General features: G+C 39.0%; 1 protein-coding gene across 1 annotated transcript in view; it reads right to left on the reverse strand.

Annotated features, from left to right (window-relative positions):
- HEATR1 (HEAT repeat containing 1) overlaps window positions 1-24,745 on the reverse strand; it is a 59,449-nt gene that overhangs the window by 3,005 nt on the left and 31,699 nt on the right. The window contains exons 23-43 of the mRNA XM_010384673.2: window positions 23,547-23,789; window positions 23,079-23,210; window positions 20,918-21,021; window positions 20,604-20,747; window positions 19,782-19,900; window positions 19,564-19,685; window positions 17,603-17,731; window positions 15,283-15,513; window positions 14,561-14,687; window positions 13,156-13,316; window positions 8,368-8,414; window positions 6,889-7,012; window positions 6,168-6,308; window positions 5,430-5,722; window positions 4,400-4,550; window positions 3,315-3,476; window positions 3,014-3,148; window positions 2,760-2,864; window positions 2,505-2,673; window positions 1,810-1,964; window positions 789-947 (exon numbers count right to left, since the gene is read on the reverse strand). Coding sequence (XP_010382975.2) covers window positions 789-947; window positions 1,810-1,964; window positions 2,505-2,673; window positions 2,760-2,864; window positions 3,014-3,148; window positions 3,315-3,476; window positions 4,400-4,550; window positions 5,430-5,722; window positions 6,168-6,308; window positions 6,889-7,012; window positions 8,368-8,414; window positions 13,156-13,316; window positions 14,561-14,687; window positions 15,283-15,513; window positions 17,603-17,731; window positions 19,564-19,685; window positions 19,782-19,900; window positions 20,604-20,747; window positions 20,918-21,021; window positions 23,079-23,210; window positions 23,547-23,789 — 3,153 coding nt within the window. The remainder of the gene's footprint in view (window positions 1-788; window positions 948-1,809; window positions 1,965-2,504; window positions 2,674-2,759; window positions 2,865-3,013; window positions 3,149-3,314; window positions 3,477-4,399; window positions 4,551-5,429; window positions 5,723-6,167; window positions 6,309-6,888; window positions 7,013-8,367; window positions 8,415-13,155; window positions 13,317-14,560; window positions 14,688-15,282; window positions 15,514-17,602; window positions 17,732-19,563; window positions 19,686-19,781; window positions 19,901-20,603; window positions 20,748-20,917; window positions 21,022-23,078; window positions 23,211-23,546; window positions 23,790-24,745) is intronic.

The following is a 24,745-nucleotide window of genomic DNA, read 5'->3' on the forward strand; positions in this document are numbered from 1 at the left end:
ACCATTTGTAATTACCTAGATTCAATCAGGACTTCCTTGATTTGTGCAATCAAAGTAAAATATTACAATAAATTTGACGCTGGTACTTGTATAAAAACCTATGGTTTAAAATGTGGGGGTTCATGAAAATAGTCTCATGGTTAGCATATCCTAATAAAGAATTTGAACTAATAAATCCTCTTAATAAAATTCTGCTTTGGGCTGTTATATCCAGTAAGGTTCTAATACAGTCATTAGTTTGAGAAATGGCGACTCATTGCTAAAACAGTTTGAAATTTGTGACACTTGGGTGTGCAATTTTGACTTACACTCAACCTACCCATGTTTTATTTCCACTGCCACCACTTACTCAACAAGATCATAAGCCTAGTATCTATAAACAACAGAATGTATTGCTCTAACTCAAAAGACTATTCTGTGGACAAATTCAATGCATCTCTCTCTGGAGCACAATGACATTTCAATGGCACTTAAAAAACAAGGAATTACTTCAAGTCTTTGTTATTTAAAAGTATTTAGAAAGTATTTTAGTACTTCTGCCCAATGCACCATTGGGGTGGGGATAAGGGCATAGCTATTCTTTACAAATAGCCTATAAGTAAAAACCAAAATTTTCTTAGGCACAAATTTCTGCCTAATACAAAAGACCGGACCTCTAGTACTGGACGACAAATAGCAATGTTCTTCCCTGCCAGTTTACCAGTGGCCTGCATCTGTGACCACATGCAGGCTGTTTAGGCCATGCAGTGAAAAGATGCGGTGTCAGTACTTGTCACCCAGTTCCTAACCTTAGGCGAGGCATCTCTGGTCTTTAGCAGAATCTGGTAGTTCAGCGGTTTCCAAAGAGAGTCATCCGCCATGGCCACCGAAAACTGCGCGATGCACGGTATCAGCTGCTTTGTCACCCGTTCCTGGAATTTCTCTTCTCCCCCAAGCCTGTTTTCCAGCTATGAAGACACAAAGACTTTGAACAACAGGTCTCATTTCTTTCTTCTGTTTGAAAAAATACCCAACATATAGATATTTTACTATCTTTCATGATATAGCAGGTTCAAAAACCAGGTATTATTCTAATACTGTCTAGGGCAAATGTATTGCCTTCTGGAACTCAAATGGAATTTCATACCCTTTACCATCACCCCTTTCTCTCCAGCAGAACATCTTGGAGGAGCTCTTTCCTCCAGAGGGCAGCCATGCTGTGACGTGTTCTCAGTGAGGCCCAGTTAAAACAAATGAATACATTAACCATGACACCTTATATCATGTCTTTCTTTTGAGCAGTTAACCCAAAAAACAACTCAGGGCCAGGCACGGTGGTTCACGCCTGTAATCCCAGCACTCTGGGAGGCCAAGGTGAGCAGATCACTTGAGGTCAGGAGTTCGAGACCAGCCTGGCCAACACGGCAAAACCCCATCCCTACTAAAAATACAAAAATTAGCCAGGTATGGAGGCAGGCGCCTGTAATCTCAGCCATTCAGGAGGCTGAAGCACAAGAATTGCTTGAACCCGGGAGGTGGAGGTTGCAGTGAGGTGAGATTGCATACTGCACTCCAGCCTGGGTGACAGAGCAATACCCTGTCCTATCTCAAAAAAACAAAACAACAAAACAAAAAACTCAAATTCCACAATGAAGTTGTATCTTTGAAAAAACAATTTTCAAATAAAAAATTTCATTTAATAAGACCAAAAAAACAAAAAAATCTTACAAGGGAAAAGCCTAACAAGCTGTCATTTGAGCAGATCTAAAACCTGCCAAGCTCGAACAGTGATGGCTTCCTCAGTAACGAAAGATGATTCTGTTTGGTTACCTGATCCACCAGAGGCATCATCAAAGCTTCTGCTCTCTCTTTACTTATAAACTGCTGGGTATCAAAAAGGAAGATTTTGTATAAACAGTTCAAAATAAACTGCAACAGCAAGCAGCACTTTTCAGGGTCATTTTCAGAGTCAAAAAATGCTTCATCTGTAGATGTGGGAAGAGTAAAAATGAAAAAACACTGAACTTAACCATTTAACCTCCAATGTTTACACTGAAATCACTATTAAAATAACTATAATCAGAAGAGGCTAAAATGATCTAGAAATCATAATCAGGATGAAGGCAGAACACAAAAAGGATGGTCTCTCAAAGAATGATTCCTTCTTTTAGAGTTAAGATTCTAACACTCGGTTTGGCAAGTTAAATTCCCTCAGCTGTCAAGTGGGTCATTTATTAGCATCAGAGAATAAACGAATCTTAATTTTTATGTTTTAAAGTTACTTCCAGTAACTGACAGTAATGGCCATTTACTTGATCCTTTCTCCCAAGTGAATTGACATATAACATTTGTTCATCATGCTAAAACAACACTTCACTGTCTGACAACAATGAAGTAAAAAATGCACCCTCCTTAGCTTAGAACTTAAGAACTTTTAAAATCTTGTCTCCGAGCACTAGGTTGTATCTTACTGGTACCTTGTATAAGGCACACAGAGCGACAACTGAACTGAAGCAACTACCCACCTGTTTTGGAGATGTTCACCTGGTTCAAGGTGTCAGCCAAAGGCTTCACTAAGTGGCCGGCAAACAGCGTAAAAAGCCCTTTCAGCTTTTCAGCAATGCAATCGGCCAAGTTGTAGAATGTCAACAACCTGTCCTTTGGGGCATCTTCTGTTTTAGCCCAATCAAACAGCTAAAAGGATAAGATAGTATTAGTTTCTTCAACATCTTGTCACTTAAATCTGAGCACAAAAGAGAGGAAGAGGAAGAAAGAATCACCTTGAAGAACAGCGGTCGGAATGTGACCTCGGAAAGCTTGACAACCATGGCTACTAGACAGTCAATGATACAACTTTCTGTTTTTCCAACTTCCTCCAGATCGTTCTGAAAACAGAAGAGCCCGTTTATTGCAGTGCTGATATCTGTCAATTATGTTGGCAAGTACCACTGTTACACAGCTAGACAGACTGTCCTTGGACTCTTCAATAAGTGGGTAACAACTTTAGGATTTGGAGGAGTGAACCTGAGCTTACCTCAGAGTGCTGGGCTCGGAAGTCCAGGGCCTCCAGGAAAAAGGTGGTTAGCTGAGACTGATGGGAGGTGAGCTCTTCCTTCTTCATCACCCCAATATGCTCTTGCAAGATGCTCATAAACGGACCCATGTGATTCTACCAATAACACAGCAAAGAGATGTGCCATTTTCAAATGATTCCTAGAGTTCAGCAATGTGCATTTTTCAAAATTAAATACACATATTCTTCTTTAAGTCAAAGTTTACACATTTCAGTACCACCTTTCCCTTCTCCAAAGTCTTAATACCCAATATGATCTAACCTTCCAGTTCTTCTCAATCTGCTTGTAAGTTTTTCTGATGGCGGGCAACAGGACTCGGGGTGTGAGTGTGGTAGCCAGTGTCTTTTTCAGAGATGTGAGACGGATATTAGCCTGTGAGGAGGCCGAACCCATTTCACTAGTGATTTTCTCCAAGTGAATCACCTACAGGAATATAAAAAAAGTGATCAGGGCCATTGCAGATCCTCACTGACAAACACACACTTAGAGAAAGGCTTCATGATGATGTACTAGTGTTTGGAAAATGCTTAGCACCTTTTAACTACACTCAGTGTTCCTTTTAAAGCCAGCCCTAAACGTCAGTGGATAAAACTGGGCAGACACCTCTTGCCCAACTTGCGATCAGGGACGAAGGCCAGTGGTAGAGGCAGATGCACAGAGCACCCAGACAGATGATTTTCTTAGAGCACAGGAATGCAAGGGACCATGGCAAGAGTCAAGTTGCTAAAAAACCGAGAAAGCTCCTCAGAGCACAGGCTGAGAGGGTTACTTGTAAGCCCTGGCTGTGGTGTGTGTGAACCGGTTTAATCATTTGCCCATGGTAATGAAGGCTCCTAACCTTGTAAATGGCAAACGATCAACACAATGGAATAGCCAGGGCTCAACATTCTGAGCATTTTCAATCAGAAATACCACTGGCCCCTAGCGTGTTGACAGGAAACTGCTGACCTGCAATACAAAAATTCTGCTTTGCAAGATGTCTTTGGATTAAACCTCTCACAGTAGAAACAGGGCCCACCAATTTCCACAAATAATAAAAGGCGGCTCTATCAGCCCAACTCCAAATATCTCACAGAAGAAAAACAAAACCAGAATACATTCCGCACAATTAAAGAAGAGAAGCGCCTCACTAAAAAGTGACCCCCATATCAATTTCAAGATTAAGCGGCAAGGAGGATGGAAGAGAAAAAAATCCACATTTAATAAAAGCAAGCACATCTCTTCAGAAATAAGACTCCTTTCGGTCAAACAGAAACTAACCCTTAAAGAAAAAACAATCACGAAATTTGTGATCTTTTACTTGCTCCAGGCACCCTGCATAGCGTGTCACGGTCATCGTGGCTCACCTGGGAGAGAATGCCTTCCAGGTAGGGGCTGATGAAGTGCGGGAGAGTCTCCACAACCTTCTGCAGGGCAGCCAAGGCACTGAGCAGGTAGACCTCGCTGGAGACCAGCTCGCTGGTGTTCTTCATTGTTGTCAGCAACGATGGCATCAGGCTAGAAACGGAGTAAGAGCTTTAGAGGAACTGAAAGCAGAAACGGAGGCTAGGGAATGCAGCAGAGGCATTATGAAAAAAACAACAAACTTTGCCTATCCCCTCATATCGCTAGCTACCTCATAGCCTAAAAACCGCTGTCTACACATTTTATGTGGCTAAGCACTAGAAATCTCCCAGTGCCAACAGTACGGACACAACAGTAATTTAAAAATTAACAATGGCTTTCATTAACTGAACACTTACTATGTTTCAGGCACTATGCAAAACTTGCAAGCACTGCCCTACAGAAATCCTATGAGGTAGATACTGTCTCTGTTTTACAGACAGTAAAGCTCTAACAGGTTAAGGAACATACTGGCTGTGTACAGTAAGGAACTACCACAGCCAGCAGCTTCTAACTTCCAAATTTGGCAACAGGAGGCAGCTTTGGCCTTGCCTAACTGGGTGGGCCCCTCTGCCGAGAACCTTCACCCACTGCTTTTTGACTATGCTAGACAAAAGGAAGGAAGAATGGGGGACGATTAACATCACAAAGCAGTGCATCTGAAGATAAATGGGAAAGCTGTTGTTTCATTTGAAGATTATTTTTATTATTTTTTTAAGAGACAGGGTCTCATTCTGTTGCCCAGGCTACAGTGCAGTGGTGCAGTCATAGCTTACTATAGCATCACACTCCTGGGCTCAAACGATCTCCCTGTCTTGGCCTCCCAAAGTGCTGGGATCACAGCCGTGAGCCACCACACCCTGCAAGATCAATTCTTTAACAAATCCAATTTTATGCAACGTCTACTCAGAGGAAAAAGAAAAGTCACCAAGGTGTTATTTTTCAATGTGTGCCAGGCGGTAACAGCTCTTGTTTAAGTCTCCGGCCGCATACCTGGGAAGCTGGGGGATGGCCAGCGCCTCCAGGGTGGAGGTCACCTCTGCTACACACAGCAGCGCGCTTCCCAAGACATTCTTCTCCTCCTTTCTCTCTGGAGCAATCAGTTTCACAGCAGTGTTCAGCACTGGGACAAAAGGATCTGGATTTTCTGCACCAAAATTCTTGCATAAAAGCTTTAAGGTATACAATGCTGTCTGTCTGTTGATTGCTTGTTCTTCTTCCCCTTCCTTTTTCTTACGCTGCACAATGGCCAAAAGGTCTGGAACCAGTTTTAGGAAACGGGTAACCTGAAGGGGACAGCCAGAATCCCCAAATCATTAAAGCTGCAAAAACTGTTTGTCCATTTTTCCCGTTGTCACAGCTTGAGACTGTCTAAATGGAAATCAGACTCGGGGGTCCTGAGTCACACAATCATGCTAGGCAAAATGCATGTTCTAACCAGTTTTTCACATATACAATTTGGAGTAAAAGGGACTTAGAATTATGCTAAGGCTAAAGCCACATAAGCTGTGTAGTAAGAATTCCACTAGGCTGAAATTTCATTCTAAGAGCTCTTACAACACACATATATTCCCATTAGAATTAACATCACATTTTAAAACATGTCATGGTATTATATTCAGATAATAATATACTTCAATTTGAACTTGTACCACTAGAGAAACTGAAGGGAGTTAAATGCAGCTCCTTGATAAAGCAAAGTAAATGGGTGTGTCCTGGGTCTTCACTCACTATTGTCTTCTTCCAGGATATATTCTGCTGTAGCTTGTTATTCAAAAGGTCCAGCGCTTTCCGCCGAACAGATGGCAGGCGATTGCCCACCAGCCCTCTGATCACAGGAATGAATGTCTCTGTGGGCAGCAAGGCATTGACCTAAAGAGAAGTTTTATATTTAACATGATAAGAAAAAAAAAATTTAAAAAAAGATAAACTTCAATTAAGACACACTGCTGTCCATCGCACACCTCCAGGCACCAGGCACTTTCACACACATTTTCTTATTTAATTCTTAAAATAACCTTTCAGGTAGGCATTACTAACCACACATTATCAAACAAAACAAAAGCTTGATGTCAGGATGAAGTGTCAAAGGCATGAAGCTAAATCATCTAGCTAGATTTGAATTAGCAATCCTAATTTCAAGGCCAGTGATATGTATGTAACATACTTCATATTTTTATTGTATTCCACTTGAATAAAGTAGAACATTATGTATTACATGACTTAATTTTTAAAATATATGACATACATATTCTCATAACTGGTAGGGAAACAATTTTTTCCAGACAAATTTATTTCTAGTCATCAAGAGATTATTTTCTAAGAAAAATCTGAGCTTCGTTATATTCATAAAGGGAATTGCTAAGTTTTTTCTTAAAAACTTTAAATGATTTCACAATAATATAAAAAACAGCAACAAAACAATTAATTCCAGGGAGAAATGAAAACCTACCTTGTCTAACAGGTCGTAAGCTTTACTAAGGAGTGCACGCCAGAACTTCACAGTGAGTTTGTCTGCGTTCCTTTCCATGGACTGTGCAACAGCATTGATATAGCCGAGAACAGTCTCCAGCAACCTGAAACACGGAGCCTCGCTCAGCAAACAGCAGCTGAAGGCACTCAGAGAACTCGCTCATGTCTATCTCATGCTAAATGTTTCAAGTAGAAAGACCAATTAAATAATTCTGTACTAAATTATTTCAAAAACTACTCGGAAAGAAAGGAAATGAGGGATTACTGCCATAGATAGAGATCATCAAGAAGTAACTAGGCACTTCTGTGCAGAAGCATCGTCCTCGCTCAGACTCTGTGAGGTGAGGAATAAACAACAGATGCTGAAGATGTTTAAGGAACTCACTCATATCTAGCTCATGCTCAGTGGGTCTCACTGTGCTGTCCAAGTGGGGTGTTCAGGGAATTATGGCCCTAGGTTAATGGTAGGTGTGTGCACACACACACATGCACACACACGTACACACCATTTGTATAAAGAGAAATATCAATACAAATGAACATATAACCCACTTCTTTCACATTATTAGGAGACCAAAAAAAAAAAAAGACTATAAACTTCAAATAACCTGTAATTAGAAAAGCACACATCAAATTCCAACACAACTACCACTGGAAATCCCCCCACTGCTGCCAGCCTGAGGTGGGAGCTAGAGGGAAGAGTGGAGACAGAAGTTGACACAGCACAGCAGAGGAGAGGAGAAGGGGGCTCAGACAAAATCAGCTCCAAACACAAAAGTCCTACACATAGCGCTAAAAGTCGGCCCACAGGACTGGAGCTCAGCAGCTCACAATCCTGGCTACAGGGCAGGCACTCTCCAGTGGACAGGGCAGGACAGTGGCCCTGGGAACGCCCTGCATCTGAAAAGGAGGTATACAGCAAGGCTAGGAGGCACCCCCTCCGAGGACATGAGAGTGAAAGGAAAATTCCTGCACCCAAATATATAATGGCAACATATGGATTATAATCCATGGAATAAAGAATTCATGAGCCCACAGAAATCAGGGCCAGATGAAAAGACACTAAACAGATATGGCAACTCAATACGAGACCGAAACTTGACATGGATTGTGAAGCAGAAACACATGCGGTGTAAAGGACAGTGCTGGGATAATTCGGGAGACTGGAATAGGAACTGTAGATTACATCACTGGATTGGACCAATGTTAAATTTTCTGAATTTGATCAATGTACTGTGGTTTTATAAGAATATCTCTTATTCTTAGAGACATAATATATATGACTTACTTTCACATGGCTCAGAGAAAAAAACCCTACGTAGCGAGAACGCTAAGGTAAATGTGGCAAAAGTGAACCTGGTTGTAAAGAGTATATGAATTTTCTGTACGATTTTTCCAGGTTTTCTATAAGTTTGAAGTCATTTCCAAATAAAAAGTAAAAAAAGAAAAGTAAACATACCTCTCTTCAAGGCCTTTTAAAATCTCAGGACCACCACTCTCAACTACCTAATTTTTAAAGAAGATGTCATTGAATATAAAAGTTGATAATAAAAGTCATTTCAAGTCAGTTCAATGAAACTTGGACCATTCACTCAAACTTTCCATAGTAACTTTTTCTGACATTATAATTTAATCAGGTTCATATCATCCTCATTATACTGTAGTAACTCTATTTATCTTAATATAATTACATTCTAGTGTTAGTATCTAAAAAGTACTACAATGGTTCAGAAAAAGACAGCAATCAACACTGAATTACCGCTACCGAATTCTATGACATGCTGATCTGGTGAGCGTACATATCATCGGTTGAGAAGTTAAACATTACAGATTTCAGCTGGAATCCCCCAAGTACTGCTCCTTGGTTCTATTCTCCCATTACCCAAGTCCCACAAACACAACCATCATCCCAAATCTGCTATTAAATGTTTCAAACAGTACATATCATGGAACATGTTTTCCTGGAAACATATTTTTGAGATCTATGCATGGTGACTTATGTTCTAGTTCATTCATTTTAACTGCATATGATATTCCTCTATAAATATAACTTATCTATCCATTTGCCTCTGTTGCCAGATGTTCAGTTTATGTCCATTTTTTTCCCCTTTTATTAGTAATGCTAGAGAAGAACATTTTTATGTCCCTTTGAGCATCTAGGCAAGTTTTTACAGCATATATGCCTAAGGAAGGGAATGACCAGATCATAGGAATTACCAGAACTTTCAACCTCATGGGATCCTGCCAACTGCTTTCCAAAGTGGTTGGAACAATCACGCTGTCTGCCACTACCTACCCACTCCCTGGGATTAACAACTTCAACAGTTTTGCCAATTTGATGGGTATCACATTTAATCACATTTCCTGCTTATTGGAGAGGCTAAATGACACTGTACATTAATTGGCCATTTGTGATCCCTCTTCAGTGAATTCATATTCTTTGCCAGTTGTTCTAATGGAAACTGATGTTTTTTGATTTATGCAGAGCAATAATCTTCTCTTAGGCTGTGGCTTTCTAATGAATCAAAATTTTAAAGAAATTCTTTTCTATCCTCCAGTCACGATCACGTTCTCCTTGATTTTCTTCTAAACATTTGAACTGTTGTTTTTCACAATGAAGTTTTACTCTGACTAAAGTTGTCTTTTCTGTAAGGTGTGACATCGGACTTTTCCCCAAATGGAAAACAAATCATGCCAGGGCCAGCACTTGAACCATTCTCTCCCCTAACTGCTTTGTAAAACCACCTACTGCACTTCTTACCTACGCCTGCATGTGTTTCTGGGCCTACTCTTCAGTCGCATTGGCCCATCATCCGATGGTATGGTATGGTATCAGATGGTATAGTATGGTATCAGATGTATGGCAGGGTATCAGATGGTATAGTATGGTATCAGATGGTATAGTATGGTATCAGATGTATGGCATGGTATCAGATGTATGGCATGGTATCAGATGGTATAGTATGGTATCAGATGTATGGCATGGTATCAGATGGTATAGTATGGTATCAGATGTATGGCATGGTATCAGATGGTATAGTATGGTATCAGATGTATGGCAGGGTATCAGATGGTATAGTATGGTATCAGATGTATGGCATGGTATCAGATGGTATAGTATGGTATCAGATGGTATAGTATGGTATCAGATGTATGGCATGGTATCAGATGGTATAGTATGGTATCAGATGTATGGCATGGTATCAGATGGTATAGTATGGTATCAGATGTATGGCATGGTATCAGGTGGTATAGTATGGTATCAGATATATGGCATGGTATCAGATGGTATAGTATGGTATCAGACGTATGGCATGGTATCAGATGGTATAGTATGGTATCAGACGTATGGCATGGTATCAGATGGTATAGTATGGTATCAGATGGTATAGTATGGTATCAGATGTATGGCATGGTATCAGATGGTATAGTATGGTATCAGATGTATGGCATGGTATCAGATGGTATAGTATGGTATCAGATGTATGGCATGGTATCAGGTGGTATAGTATGGTATCAGATGGTATAGTATGGTATCAGATGTATGGCATGGTATCAGATGGTATAGTATGGTATCAGATGTATGGCATGGTATCAGATGGTATAGTATGGTATCAGACGTATGGCATGGTATCAGATGGTATAGTATGGTATCAGATGGTATAGTATGGTATCAGATGGTATGGCATGGTATCAGATGGTATAGTATGGTATCAGATGATATGATATGGTATCAGATGGTATAGTATGGTATCAGATGTATGGCATGGTATCAGACGGTATAGTATGGTATCAGATGGTATAGTATGGTATCAGATGTATGGCATGGTATCAGATGGTATAGTATGGTATCAGATGTATGGCATGGTATCAGATGGTATAGTATGGTATCAGATGGTATAGTATGGTATCAGATGGTATGGCATGGTATCAGATGGTATAGTATGGTATCAGATGATATGGTATGGTATCAGATGGCATAGTATGGTATCAGATGTATGGCAGGGTATCAGATGGTATAGTATGGTATCAGATGTATGGCATGGTATCAGATGGTATAGTATGGTATCAGACGTATGGCATGGTATCAGACGGTATAGTATGGTATCAGATGGTATAGTATGGTATCAGATGTATGGCATGGTATCAGATGGTATAGTATGGTATCAGATGTATGGCATGGTATCAGATGGTATAGTATGGTATCAGATGTATGGTATGGTATCAGATGGTATAGTATGGTATCAGATGGTATGGCATGGTATCAGATGGTATAGTATGGTATCAGATGATATGGTATGGTATCAGATGGCATAGTATGGTATCAGATGTATGGCAGGGTATCAGATGGTATAGTATGGTATCAGATGTATGGCATGGTATCAGATGGTATAGTATGGTATCAGATGTATGGCATGGTATCAGATGGTATAGTATGGTATCAGATGGTATGGCATGGTATCAGATGGTATAGTATGGTATCAGATGTATGGTATGGTATCAGATGGTATAGTATGGTATCAGATGGTATGGTATGGTATCAGATGGTATAGTATGGTATCAGATGTATGGCATGGTATCAGATGGTATAGTATGGTATCAGATGTATGGCAGGGTATCAGATGGTACTCCTGCACCATACCCCTGTCCTTGGCCCCTTACAGTTTGGTATCAATGTATCAATATAATTTCTTACAATGATATAATTGAAAAAGCACATTAAGTTTCTAGACTAATCTGGGCAGATCTGCCATCTTTAAATAGCGAGGCTTCTTATGCGTAAACAGCGTCTCTCTTTCCATTTCTTCCAAGTTTTCTTCTGTGTCCCTTCATATCTTGGACATTCCTCCATAATATTTGTGCACATATTTTTGTCAGGCTTGTTCTTGATACCTTGTAAGTTTATGTTTTTTTAAGTTTATGTTTTCATTATACAGGAAATCTTTTTTATCTACTCTGTTTTCTAATTTGAGGAATAATATTAGTAACAGTGTGTGAGACTAATTAGTTCAGCCAGCTTACTTGATACATATCATGACCTACACTTACCTCTAGATAGTGTCTACACTGATCTCTCTCAAGCAAGCTTACTGAACTCATTATTAGTTCTAATTGCTGATTCTCTTCTTTCCTGTTTCTTACACTTCATTTCTTTTCCTGAATAGAAACAATGACAGAGGGCATTCTTGTCCCTGACTGCAGCAGGCACACCATTAATATTTCATCATTAGGTATGATATAAACCACAAGCTTCAGACTGTCACCTTTATTAGGCCAAAGTAATTCCCATCTATCCTGCACTGCCGAGAGGATTTTCTTTTCTTAAGTTGTGAATGCGTACTGAATCTGCTGTATTTCACTGTAAAATGTAAAATGATCGTATGTTTTCCCTTCTTCATATGTTAATGCATTATAGAACTGAACGTACTTTACAGTACTCTAATGTCAAACTGTTTTTATATTCCTGGTCATGATATTCCTTTCTTTCCTTCCTTTTCTCTCATTGTTTAAACAAGTTTAATACACAAACAGAGATGTACACAAATCATACATGCAGAACTCACTATATCCAGGTAAAGAAAGGCTGGGCATGGTGGCTCATGCCTGTAATCCTAGCACTATGGGAGTTTGAGGTAGGAGGATCGCTTGGGGCCAGGAATTTGACATCAGCCCGGACAATATAGCGAGAACCCGTCTCTACAAAAAAAAGTTTTAAAATTAGCCAGACGTAGGTGGCACACGCCTATAGTCTCAGCTACTTGGGAGGCTGAGGCAAGAGGACTGCTTGAGCCCAGGAGTTCCAGGTTGCAGTGAGCCATGATGACTCTGCTGCACTTCAGCCTGGGACACAGAGTGAGACCTGTCTCAAAAAATAAAATAAAGCACAGGCAATTTATCTACTCTGCTGGCAGACATCTGAGTTGTTACCAGCTTTGTGCTACCACGAAGAATGTTACGAATATTATAAACATTCTTGTAGTTTTTGGTGTACATGTTCAAATACTTCTGGTGGGTAGACAACACTTAAGAATGAAACCACTGAACATAGAGTTTACATTATGTTCAATCTCAGTAGATCATGACAAATAGTTTTTCAGGGTGAAATGTACTTTTTTTCTATTATCTGTAAAGGCATGCCTCACATTTTCATAAGCCATTTACCAAGCTACTTCTACTAACTGAAAACACAGTTCCCTTGGAAACAGCAGAATGACCTTTTTATAAACACATTTAAAGAACACATTACCTTTTTCAGAAAGTTATTGGAAGACAGGAGCTGAGACATGAAGGACACTGACAAAAATTTAAAATGCCGCAGTTGCTTGCTAGTGTGAGTCTCTACATTAAAAATCTGTAGCATTTCTTCTTGTGATTCACTCTTATTAGACACTGCTTTGGAAATGGTTTCTGAAACAGCAACAAAACAAGTGACCCTACTCACTTTCACCCGAATCCTTCATACAGAATTAATAGATATGACCTTTCAAGTAAAGGATGGTTAATGGGATAACATTTTCACAGAGAAATTTGTTCATCTATTACATCCAGTTTCTCCTCTTCTAAATTAGTGAAAAACCTGAGTGTATTTGCCAAGAAAGTAACCAATGGCCCTGAGAAGCGAGTGTTTAATACAAAAACCAAAACAGGGAAAGCGGACAATCAAATGGAAGAAGACCATATCACAGAAGGAGTCTTTGAACTTCCAACTGCAGATGTAGATTTCTTTATCAAATGTATCTAATGTAAATGGGGTTGGCAGTGCAGTGTTAAAAACCACTATCCTACAGAATGACTTACTGCTAAGACACTTCCTTACCCACATCACCACATACTCTCCAGGGACCTCCCGTGTCTGTCCCTGCCAAACCTGAGCTGACTGCAGGGTGGGACAAGTCACTGCCCAGCCAAAGAGGGATGACAGGGCCAATGGCTGGCCATGCAGAAAGGAGTTTCCGCGGAGCTCTTAGAGTACCTTCTTTCTAACGTGCCTTGTTGTTCTGCTTCAAAGAGTAGAAAACTAAGAACTTTCAACATGTCAACCCTTTCTTAACGAAAAAAAATTTTTAGAGATGGGGTCTTACTATGTTGCTAAGGCTGGTCTTGAACTGGGCTAAAGTAATCCTCCTGTCTCACTCTCCTGGGTAGCTGGGACCACAGGCTGATACCATCACACCTGGCTTCATCAACCCTTTCCTAAGCCAGCCTCAGTGGTGCTGCGGTTAGTGGGATTTTCTTCAAGGCTCTGCTGTATGGTACAATTTTAATATTTTGCTGCCACTCCTGTGGTACCACTCCTGTGGTACTTACTTTTTCATGTAAATGTCTTCAGATATTTTAATGAGAAGCTGAGAGACAGCTAACGAGGTGCTGATCATTTACTGTCATTTGAACCTAACTCATCCTGGATACCAGTAACATTCCACAGCCAAGATGTCAGCACAGGGCACAGAGGTATAAAAGACAATGTGTGAGGAATGGCAAATGGAATTCCGACTACTTTCCATAAGGATTCAAGAAAGTACACAATCAAATTAAAATGATTAACTTACTTTAAAAATCCTTCTGAAGATGTACTAAGGATAACCTATATTCTCTTCTGTTTCTCCTTAGCTTTCAGATTGAACGGTAAGTGACACCCGATCTACACTTACCTTCTTTTTCCTCTGGCAGCTTTAGTAAGTACTGGAGGATATTCATCAAGCTTTGTATCTGATGCTGGACACTAAACTCACAACAGACTGAAAACCAAAATTCAGTGTCTGCTTCTAAAATAGCATCCTGTGTAGAAAGAGAAAAAAGTAATAAATCTGTACTTAGGAATTGTGAAGGCATAATTTCAGGATATTGTGCGTTAGGATTTCTAGCAGAAAAGAGTATACTACTTTATTTAGAGTAGGTCGAGATCTACTCCCAAATCCCATGTCTAAGAAGTCATTTAAAAATGGTCCTTGACTTATCCAAACAGGGCTTTTCCAAACAATCACCCATGTTTGTGTCTTACTAACTTCAGGGACACGGAGCTCCTCTATTTCCCCACAAACTGCCTTCAAAACCACTTTGAAGAGACACTGTTTCATTACTCATCAGCCATACTCTCCTGGGCTTAAAACAGAACCACCTGCATGGCACCAGATCTGTTTCTCAGAAAAGTTAATTCACCCTCAGATGTTTTGCTGCAACTGAGGATATTCAGAGTGCTATGGGCTCTGAATGAAATTTTTTCAAATGCCAAAAACCTTTTTGAAAAAGGTTCTGAGCAAAAAGGTTCTAAATAACACACATTAGGCATCACCAGCCCCATGTTTAAACTGGACAATAACATAAAATCTGTGTAAATCACCATTTTCCTTATCTTCTCACCCTAGGTTCTGACCTTTTCTCCATAGGCAGCCGCCAGCACTGTTTTTGTGACATACTGTTCAAAAAGCAAGATGAGGAGAACCCAGAGGAATTTCTCTGCACCCAGTGTATCAACAAGCTGAACAAGGATGGGCAGGCGCCTGTGCTCCGGGACGTGTGGCAGTGCATCCACAAATACACTAATGATTTTTACCACAATCTCTTCAACGTTTCTTGAAACTTCTATAGAATCTCCACTATCAGACTGCAAAACAGCAAGCAGAGACAATAAGTAGGTGCAAGTAATCTTCCACAAAACAAGCTTTAGGTGGACAAGATAAGGCTTTTAGATGGGCCCCAAGAAGTTACCAGAATAATTTTATTTATTTTTTTAGAGACAGGGTCTTTCTCCGTGGCCCAAGCTGAAGTGCAGTGGCATGACCATATCTCACCGTAGCCTAGATCTCCTAAGCTCAAAGCGATCCTCCTACCCCAGCCTCCCAAGAAGCTGGGACATCCCAGAACCCCCACCACCACTTTTTAAAAATTTTTGTAGAGACGGGCTTTTGCTATGTTGACCAGGCTGGTCTCAAACTCCTGGCCTCAAATAATCCCACCTCAGCCCCCAACGTGCTGGTGTTACAGGGGCATGTCACCACACTCAGTCAGCCACAAGAGTTTTAATAATCAAAGCCCTAATAATAAATATTCAGTAAGTACCTGTCATGTCCCAGGTGCTATTTAGCCCTGAGGGGAATACAAAGTGTATAATATGAGCCCTGCCCCAAAGGAGGTTTATTTTCTGTATGAAACAGGATATATGGCCAAGCGCAGTGGCTCACGCCTATAATCCCAACACTTTGGGAGGCCCAGGTGGGCAGATCACCTAAGGTCAGGAGTTCAAGACCAGCCAGGCCAACATGGTGAAACCCATCTCTACTAAAAATACAAAATTGCTGGGTGTGGTGGTTCGTGCCTGTAGTCCCAGCTACTCGGGAGGCTGAGGCAGGAGAATCACTTGAAACCAGGAGGCGGAGGTTGCAGTGACCTGAGATCATGCCATTGCACTCTAGCCTGGGCAACAAGAGCAAAACTCAGTCTCAAAAAACAAACAAAAGAAACAGAATACATATGTGAAAAGATAACAGGAGGCAGTAACGGCAGATGCCAAATACATGACACTGATAGCGAGTCCGCTTAGGCTGCCTGGGAACACTGCACAAATCACGCAGGATTTGGGTTGTGGCTCAAGAAGAATGAAGATAAGCAGAGCACAGAAAAGGCCAACAACTTCTTGCTGCTTTCGGAATAAAGTTTGAACCATTTTATTCCAGGTATTGGCGATCAAAATATAGTTGTTGAATAAATGACAGAAAACACTTGAATGAATGACTAAACCAACGTCTACCTGTCTCAACCTTCTGCTCTCCATTAATCGATCACCATTACATTCTTCAAACATGCTGTGAACATTCCTAGATCATGCCTTTTCCCATATTATTGGCTCTGCCATCACTGAACAAATCCTATCTTCTTTCACACCAGTTCAAATTTTCTTACAGAACTTTCTGGTCATCCTGTCCCATATGGACTATCTCCTATTCTGAACTCTTTAGCATTTACTTGACTGGCACTGACCATATGAATGCATATTATTATTTTTCTTTTTAGGTATATATCCTATACTTGCCAATTTGGTGGACACAGAATACCAATCTAATACTAAGGTTAAAAGAAGGTGCTGAATATGGTGATCCCTGGGATGGTCAATAGCATGAGAAAAGACATTAATTAACAAGTGAGGGTACATAGAAAACTCAAGCAGATGACCAAGCTCTTTTATTCTTGAGGCTACTTTTTACTTTTGAATTGTTCATTCCTTACTGGGAGAGAGAACATCTCACCTCTCTCTCTGAGTTTAATGCTTGGTAAACATCTGCTAAACTGCATGTTAACAAATTTGTCACTGTAGCTCTAAAAGTTCCTATCCTCATCAACATGTAAGAAGGTACTATCAAACTGATGCAGTGTCCTGAAACAGACGGTGGATGTAAATTTACCTCATCCAAATGATGTTAAGACACAGTTACACACACACAGCACAGCAGAACCAGGTATAACATGTTTGTTTAGATTATTGGGAAAGACATTGCCCAGACTGCTTCTTAGCTTCAGCATTCTAAACTTAAGGGCAATGTATCTGAGCATTTCAGAAAGGCTTTTATACAATTGTTGAGGATAAAAAAAAAAAACCACAAAAAAAAAAAAAAAAAAGAAAAGGCTTTTAATGTCATTTATATGCAAAATTCTTAAATTAAAAAAAGAAACCCCAGGATGGTAAAAAGAGAGCTTACCTGAATAAGTGCGGGAATAACCATTTTCACTGTCTTGTTAATAACCTGAAAACTGTAAGTATCATCCAGGCGCATGACATTGGCTCCCATAAATGTAAAAATAGACATGATATTGTGTAGAACTTTATCCTGAAAGAAAACATAACTATCAACATTTTCTATTTCTACTAATTTTTTTTTAAGAGATAGGGTCTCGCTCTGTCATTCAGGCTGGGGTGCAGTTGTGTGATCATGGTTCACTGTAACCTTGGACTCCTGAGCTGAAGCAATCCTTCCACCTCAGCCTCCTGAGTGGCTAGGACTACAGGTGCACGATACCATGCCCAGCTAATTTTTTTTCTTTTTTCTTTTTATAAGGATGGGGTCTTGCTATGTTACCCAGGCTGGTCTTGAACTCCTGGCCACAAGTGATATTCCTGCCCAGGCTAACATTTTCCATTTCGCTGATTCATTACAACTCACCAATAAAAAGAGAAATAACCTGATTAAAAAACAGGCAAAGGATTTGAAAAGACATTTCTCCAAAGAAAAAATTCATATGAAAAGAATATAAGCACAAACACTACTTCACACCCACTAGGATGGTGATAAAAAAGACAATAGCAAGTACTGGCAAGGATGTGAAGAAATTGGGATCTTTACAGGCTGGAAGCAAAATGGTGTGGCCACTATAGAAAACAGTCTCGCAAGTTACTCAAAAGTTAAACATAAAATTCCGTTTGACCCAATAATTCCACTCTTAGTTATATATACCCAGGAGATATGAAAACATGTCCACACAAAACCTGGTCTAGAATATTCATAGCAACATAATTTATAATAGCCCCAAAGTAGAAACAACCCAAATGCCCATCAACCGATGAACAGATAAACAAAATATGGCATACACATACAACAATATTATTCAGTCATAAAAGGAATACGGATTCAAGCTTCAACATGAATGAACCTCAAAAACGTTATGCTAAGCAAAAGAAACCAGACACAGAGGGCCACATATTGTATGACTCAATTTACATGACACGTCCAGCATAGGCATCGATAGAGACAGAAAATCAATTACTAGTGGCCAGGAGCAGGGTGGGGGTGGTGGTTGTGGCAGGGAGGAGGGGGAGGAAGAGTGACTGTTAATGGGTGTAAAGTTTCTTTCCTGGGGTGATGAAAATGCTCTTAAAGTAGATCGTGCTGGTGATTACACAAACTTTGTGAATAGATTAAAATCAACTGTATACTTATTAAATGGGTGAATTTTATGGCATCTGAACTATATTTCAATAAAAACAGAAAAAATATTAATGATTCTCAACTATTTCTGGATTATCAACCCCTTTGAGAAGCACAGACTCTCTTACAAGAAAAAAAAAAACCCCATAGACATAAAACCTTGCATATGATTTCAGTACATTAAGACCCCCTAAAGCTCACAGAGAACCCCAGGTTAAAAACTTCTGACCTAAATCCGCAATATGAAAATAGTTTCAATCTCTTTACAAATGTTTAAATGATGTTTTTCATAAAAGGGACATGATTTCTTTAAATCATATAGTTTGTGATCAAATTAATTTTCTTAAGTCACTGGTTAAAGGTTATTTTGGGGACTACTTGAGGATAAATGAGATATTAACTTTTCCCAAATAACACTAATGCCCACTGTTTTATTAGATAGATAGTGTGCCAGGTGTCGTGCTAAGTACTAACCATAAATTATCCAACTGAATTAATTCCCCCAACAATCCAGTGAAGAAGGTTATTATTCCCACTTGATAAAAATGGAAACCAAAGCTTCGCAAGATCAACTGGCTCAGACAGTCCCAGCTATGAAGAGGCAGGGCTGAGTCTCATCAGTGCTGGAAGATTCCAAAGCCTAATTGATTAAATTTAAAATCAATAGGTGCCAGTGCACTTCTGTGGAAGAAAAATCTCTGAAATATCTGCTAAAATCTTGTATCATTAACACTTACCGGAAATATTCCAGCCACAGTGCCCAAAAGTAAAAGGGCGTGGTGATGGGTCTGCGGCATCTCCGAAAGGCGGACGCACTGAACTATCAACTCCACATTGAACTTCTCCTCATCTAAAACATCTACAGTGGTGAGAAAGGCAAAAACTCTTAAGTGGCAGGTGCACTCACACTCAAAGCAGGTAATTTTTCTAACCTTTCCTTCCCAAAAGTACCTACCTTTGGGTATTTTGCCACCATCCGGAGAGAGTTTCTGGCAGATATTGAGCAGACAACTAAGAATTAACTGTTTGGTGTATTCCATATTTCCCTGCTCTTGTGGCAAGGGCTCTAAACACCTTCAGGACACCCAAAAGAGAAATGATGGGAAATGTAAAAGTTGTACAACTCATGGCGGCATTAATGACCGTTGTCCAGAACTCATATTCAATAAGGAATAACTAAAATACTACCATTAAGCATGAAGTCTAGAAATAAGATATAAGATTTCTAACTTTAATTTTCTCTCATATAGACAGGTGCTATGTCAAATTCCACTTCCTCTCTATTGCACTTTCTATTAACCTATTTGGAATCTTACAGGATAACCTTCAGAATTACTTTGCCTTTCATATGAAAGCACACTCTACAATTCATACTCAATTTACACACACACACACACAAAAATCTATATATAGATACACATCTATATATATGAAAACATAGATAGCAAATACTATATATACACACATATATATCTATATAAATTCAACATTATATCTTGAAATACAAATAATGATGCCCCAGGCATGTTACTGAAAAGTTCAGAGGAAAGTAGGCTGTAAAGTGAGTGGTCACTTACTACGTGACACAGGACACTAAGGTCAGTTTGGGGTACTGGCAATGGATACTTAAAACCAATCTTTTAATTTCAAGTATAGTACTTGCTTTATTTTACAGACTATCTAAACAAGAGAAGAGTATGTTGAAAAGAGAATGTTAGATAAGATGGGCAAGAATTAGAGTCCTGTTCTCTCACAGATCAAAGCCAAGTGTCACTACCTTGATAGCAAGTTAAAAAGAGTTGGCACCAATATCTGAGGACTTTTGAGCTTCTTTTTGTGCTGCAGTAATTCCAGGATGAGAGTTACTCTTTGCCAGTAGGAACCTCCAACTTCCTGGACAGATTCTAGATCTTGCGATTTTCTGGAAAATGGAGAAGACAAAAAGGTGGGAAAGCAAACCCTATGATGTGCTAAGTAAAAACCACTGTGCCTGATTATAGCAAATTGATGGGTATCAAAAAGTTCCAAGGTTTCATAACATTCCGAGTCAGGGGAACAACAGCAAGCGCTCAATGCATTTGTAGCTCTTACTTCTGCTGCATTTTTTGCCTTCTTTTTTGCTGAACTGTGCCCAAGGGTTTAGCTTTATCTGGTGGCTCCAGTTCTATTCTGACTTGTTCAGCATTAACGGAAATCTGAAATATTGAAGGAAGAACAGTTGATGATATAATCCATTGGGATAAAATTAGAGCAATAAATGTTAGATTAAGACATACAATGAAAGCATTTACGTCCATTTTTATGAATTTATGCCACTCCATACCCCAGCCCAATCACCAAAGGCAGACATCACTGACAATTTCTTAAGCATCCTTTTAAAAACTTTCCATATACCAATGGCTAAATAAAGATTCTATTAAAAAACATAAATAGAAACATACTATACACATTGCTCTGTACCTTGGTATGTTTCACTTAGTGTACCTTGCATACCTATACTCTCACCAGTATATACTTATCATATGGTATATATTTATTGTCACAGACCACGAGAGTGTTTCATATAATCGAGTGTATTTTGGTAACCAAAATAATTTTTGTAGTCAAAGTACAACTGGCCTGACATTTAAGGCCAATCTTATTTCTGGCTGATACGGCATGTCTAGTTAAGTATCTCATATGCTCTCTAGCCCACTGTCAAATAGAAGAGGGAGGAATTTGGGCTAACACTTTCCTTCTAATAATCCTTTAAATTCTTTAAGATGTTCTTCTCATTTGGACTAGATTTTAGCTCAATTCAATTAGCACTTAATTAGTACTATATTTGAAGCCTCCTAAAAATGTGTTTTTTTGTGATTCCAATTTTTCCAACATTTCCTTAAAAATATTAAGACTAAAATCAGACATTAACCCCTAGGAAGGATTTATTCAATTAAGAGAGAAGAATGACTTACTGGACATACATCTGCACCCACCCAGCATTGGATGCTACTACCTTGTTACAGACCTCTTGAAAAACCAGAATGAGAAGAAAGCAAAGTAGGGAAGGGTATAAACCAAAAGCAATAGCCAACATAAATTCATCTTCAGATTTTCATTTTAACTAAGCTCTCCTACTACCACGCACTTGCTTTCTATATAATTTGTCTTGGGAGTCTCAAGTTACAGCCCTGCACTTGCCATGATTATGATATGGTATCACTTCTCCACTCCAGAGTCACTCAATTTCACGTTCATCCCTTAGAGTGGAAAACCAGTAACGCAACATAGAATCATCCATACCAATTGTTTCCAAGTGCCGGATCAGATACGTATATTCTAATCAGCTGGGCAGGAATAAGACATATACACACACACACACAAAAACAGATTCATAGCCCCAGAGATTCTTTAGATAATGGGGTGGGATCCAGATATCTCCTTTTATAAGGTTCTAACATCACAACTAAAGCTTTGGATTCTGATGAAGAGAACAACTACAAAAAATACTTTTGAGATAACCATGGAAATATGATTATGAACTAGGTATTAGATAATATCAAGGAATTATTAATTTTTTAAAAATTCTAATGCCATTGTAGTCGTATCCACTTTTCAAAAGATGCACACTGAAGCACAGAGGGATGAAAGTGCATGAAATTTTGAGATTTTCTTTAAAATACTTCAGCAAAGAAAAAGAAGGAAAAAAGATTAAGTAAATACGATAAAATTCTGAGAACTGCTGAATCTAGATACTAGAACTTTATATTACCCTATATTCAAAAAACAGAATAACCAGGTGGCTATTCTGATAATAGCTAGGTTTCAATATACATGTAAAACCAACAAGCAGAATTTCAATTCCATAATAAGTCATTAAACAACTAAATTAAGTAGAATTAAATTAAAACATAACATTTAAACTAAAACAATTAAATTAAGTAGAATAATGTTACCCCGTTCAATATTGAGCCACTCACTCATTCCTATTCCTTGCATAAAGGAATAGGTAGTTTCCATGTAATACGAGTAAGACCACACACACACATATTCCTACACACTCTATCAACAAATATTTCATAAAATAAAATAATGGTAAAGACTTAAAATTTTTATTTTATGCCTCTCTATGACTCACTTTTCCATGATTTTTGTTAACGGTAACATCTGACCTCTTACAAGCACTATAAAATGCAGGACAAGATCTTAAACATGGTGTCCTTCGGAAGACACTAAACATTAATAAAAAAATTACAGGAAGTTTGCAGCTTACCCCTTTAAAAACACTGCTGACAGTCTGAGCACAATGTGAGTTTTTACAGTTCACCAATAAATCAAACAACATTCTTAAAAGCTTCTGCTGAACTTTTTCATCTGATATGGCTGCAAAAAATGGTTTTGTAATCTAGAGGGGGTAGAAAAAAGGCAACTGAGTTCGGTGAACAAGTTTAAACTCCAGAAATAATTTTTATATCAACCTCTCTCAAAATATAAAATTGTTTCCCATTTAATTGTGTCGGTTAAAATGCAATTCGTTTTAATGACCCATGTACAACATTCAGTTTTCAAAAATGGGTCAAATACATCATATTCCTTTAAAACATGTCTAGTCCACCTGTAACTATCTTCTCCAAATAAATTAAAGTTGTTTTTTTTTTTTTTTTTTAACGCTGTTCCTGTTGCTGTCTACCTTTAAATGCTTGAACATGCTATGCCTTAGTTTCTGAAAGAAATCACTGACCTTTTCAAGGGCTGTGATCTGAATGGTCGGCATTCCTGCGTAAAGTTCCTTTGTTGCGTGCACAGCTTTTATAAATATATCTAGACTCTTTGGATCCTTATTTAAAAGGGAAGCTGAAAATTCATTATACTTTCCCAGAGCGAGATACAAAACAATGGCCTCATCTTTCAGCACAGCTGTGGGCTCCTTCTGGATCTTTTCTAGCAGTTGTTCAGCCATAGGCAATAGCTGAGAAAGCACCATCTAAAGATCGAAAGACTTATAAGTAAATAGTTACGTATACTGATACGTTTTTGCTCACCCTATAGAGACACTCAAAGCCTGTCGGAAGATGGGAGTTTAGCCTGGAGGAAAAAACCCAATGATGACTTCTTAGACATGGAGACAGCTATTAACTCACACTGAGGCACTCAGATCCTTTATGATAGAGTTCATGTGTAATGCTCAAGTTCTAAACCCTTCAGAGATGAGCAGAAAGATAACCTGTGAGCATCCCTCAAGATTTGAGAAAAGAAAACACAAACTAAAACTTTAGAGAATAAAAATAAAGTTTAACATCCCCTAAAAACACTGTATGTAGCCTTCAATGCTTCCAACTTGGTATAATTAGTATTACTTCAAATTATGTATGTGAATCTTTAACTGCTAAACTAGGGGCCAACAAATTATGGCTTGCAGGTCAAATTCAACAGACCACCTGTTTTTGTAAATTTTATTTACTGATACACAGCCATGCTCATTTGTTTACACCCTGTCTGTGGCTGCTTTCCTGATACAACTGCAGAGATGAGTAGCTGCAACGGAGACTGTGTGGCCCCGAAAGCATAAAATATTTCCTATCTGGTCCTTTACACAAGAAATTTGTCAATTCCTAATTTAAACTATACCAGGGACAACTAGGGGCTGAATGCAACCTGTTTGTTCCTACCAAAAAATGTAATCAAATGGTCTTCAATCCATTTGACTCATTTTAGTTCTCTAAGCCCACAGTCAGTCCAGGACTGAAGCACACAGGCGTTTCTGGAACACTGGGATGACAGAATCTTTTTTTTGTTGGTCAGCACATGCCATCACATCGAGTGTTTCACAACTGCTTTCTTTTGTAACACAAGCTTCTTTGAGAACATAATGAAAGCTCTAATTATATATAACAAACGAGCAAATGATTTTGGAATTTTCACAGACTCGTGTCCAAATAG

Source organism: Rhinopithecus roxellana, chromosome 8, assembly GCF_007565055.1.
Source record: "Rhinopithecus roxellana isolate Shanxi Qingling chromosome 8, ASM756505v1, whole genome shotgun sequence".
NCBI lineage: Eukaryota > Metazoa > Chordata > Mammalia > Primates > Cercopithecidae > Rhinopithecus > Rhinopithecus roxellana.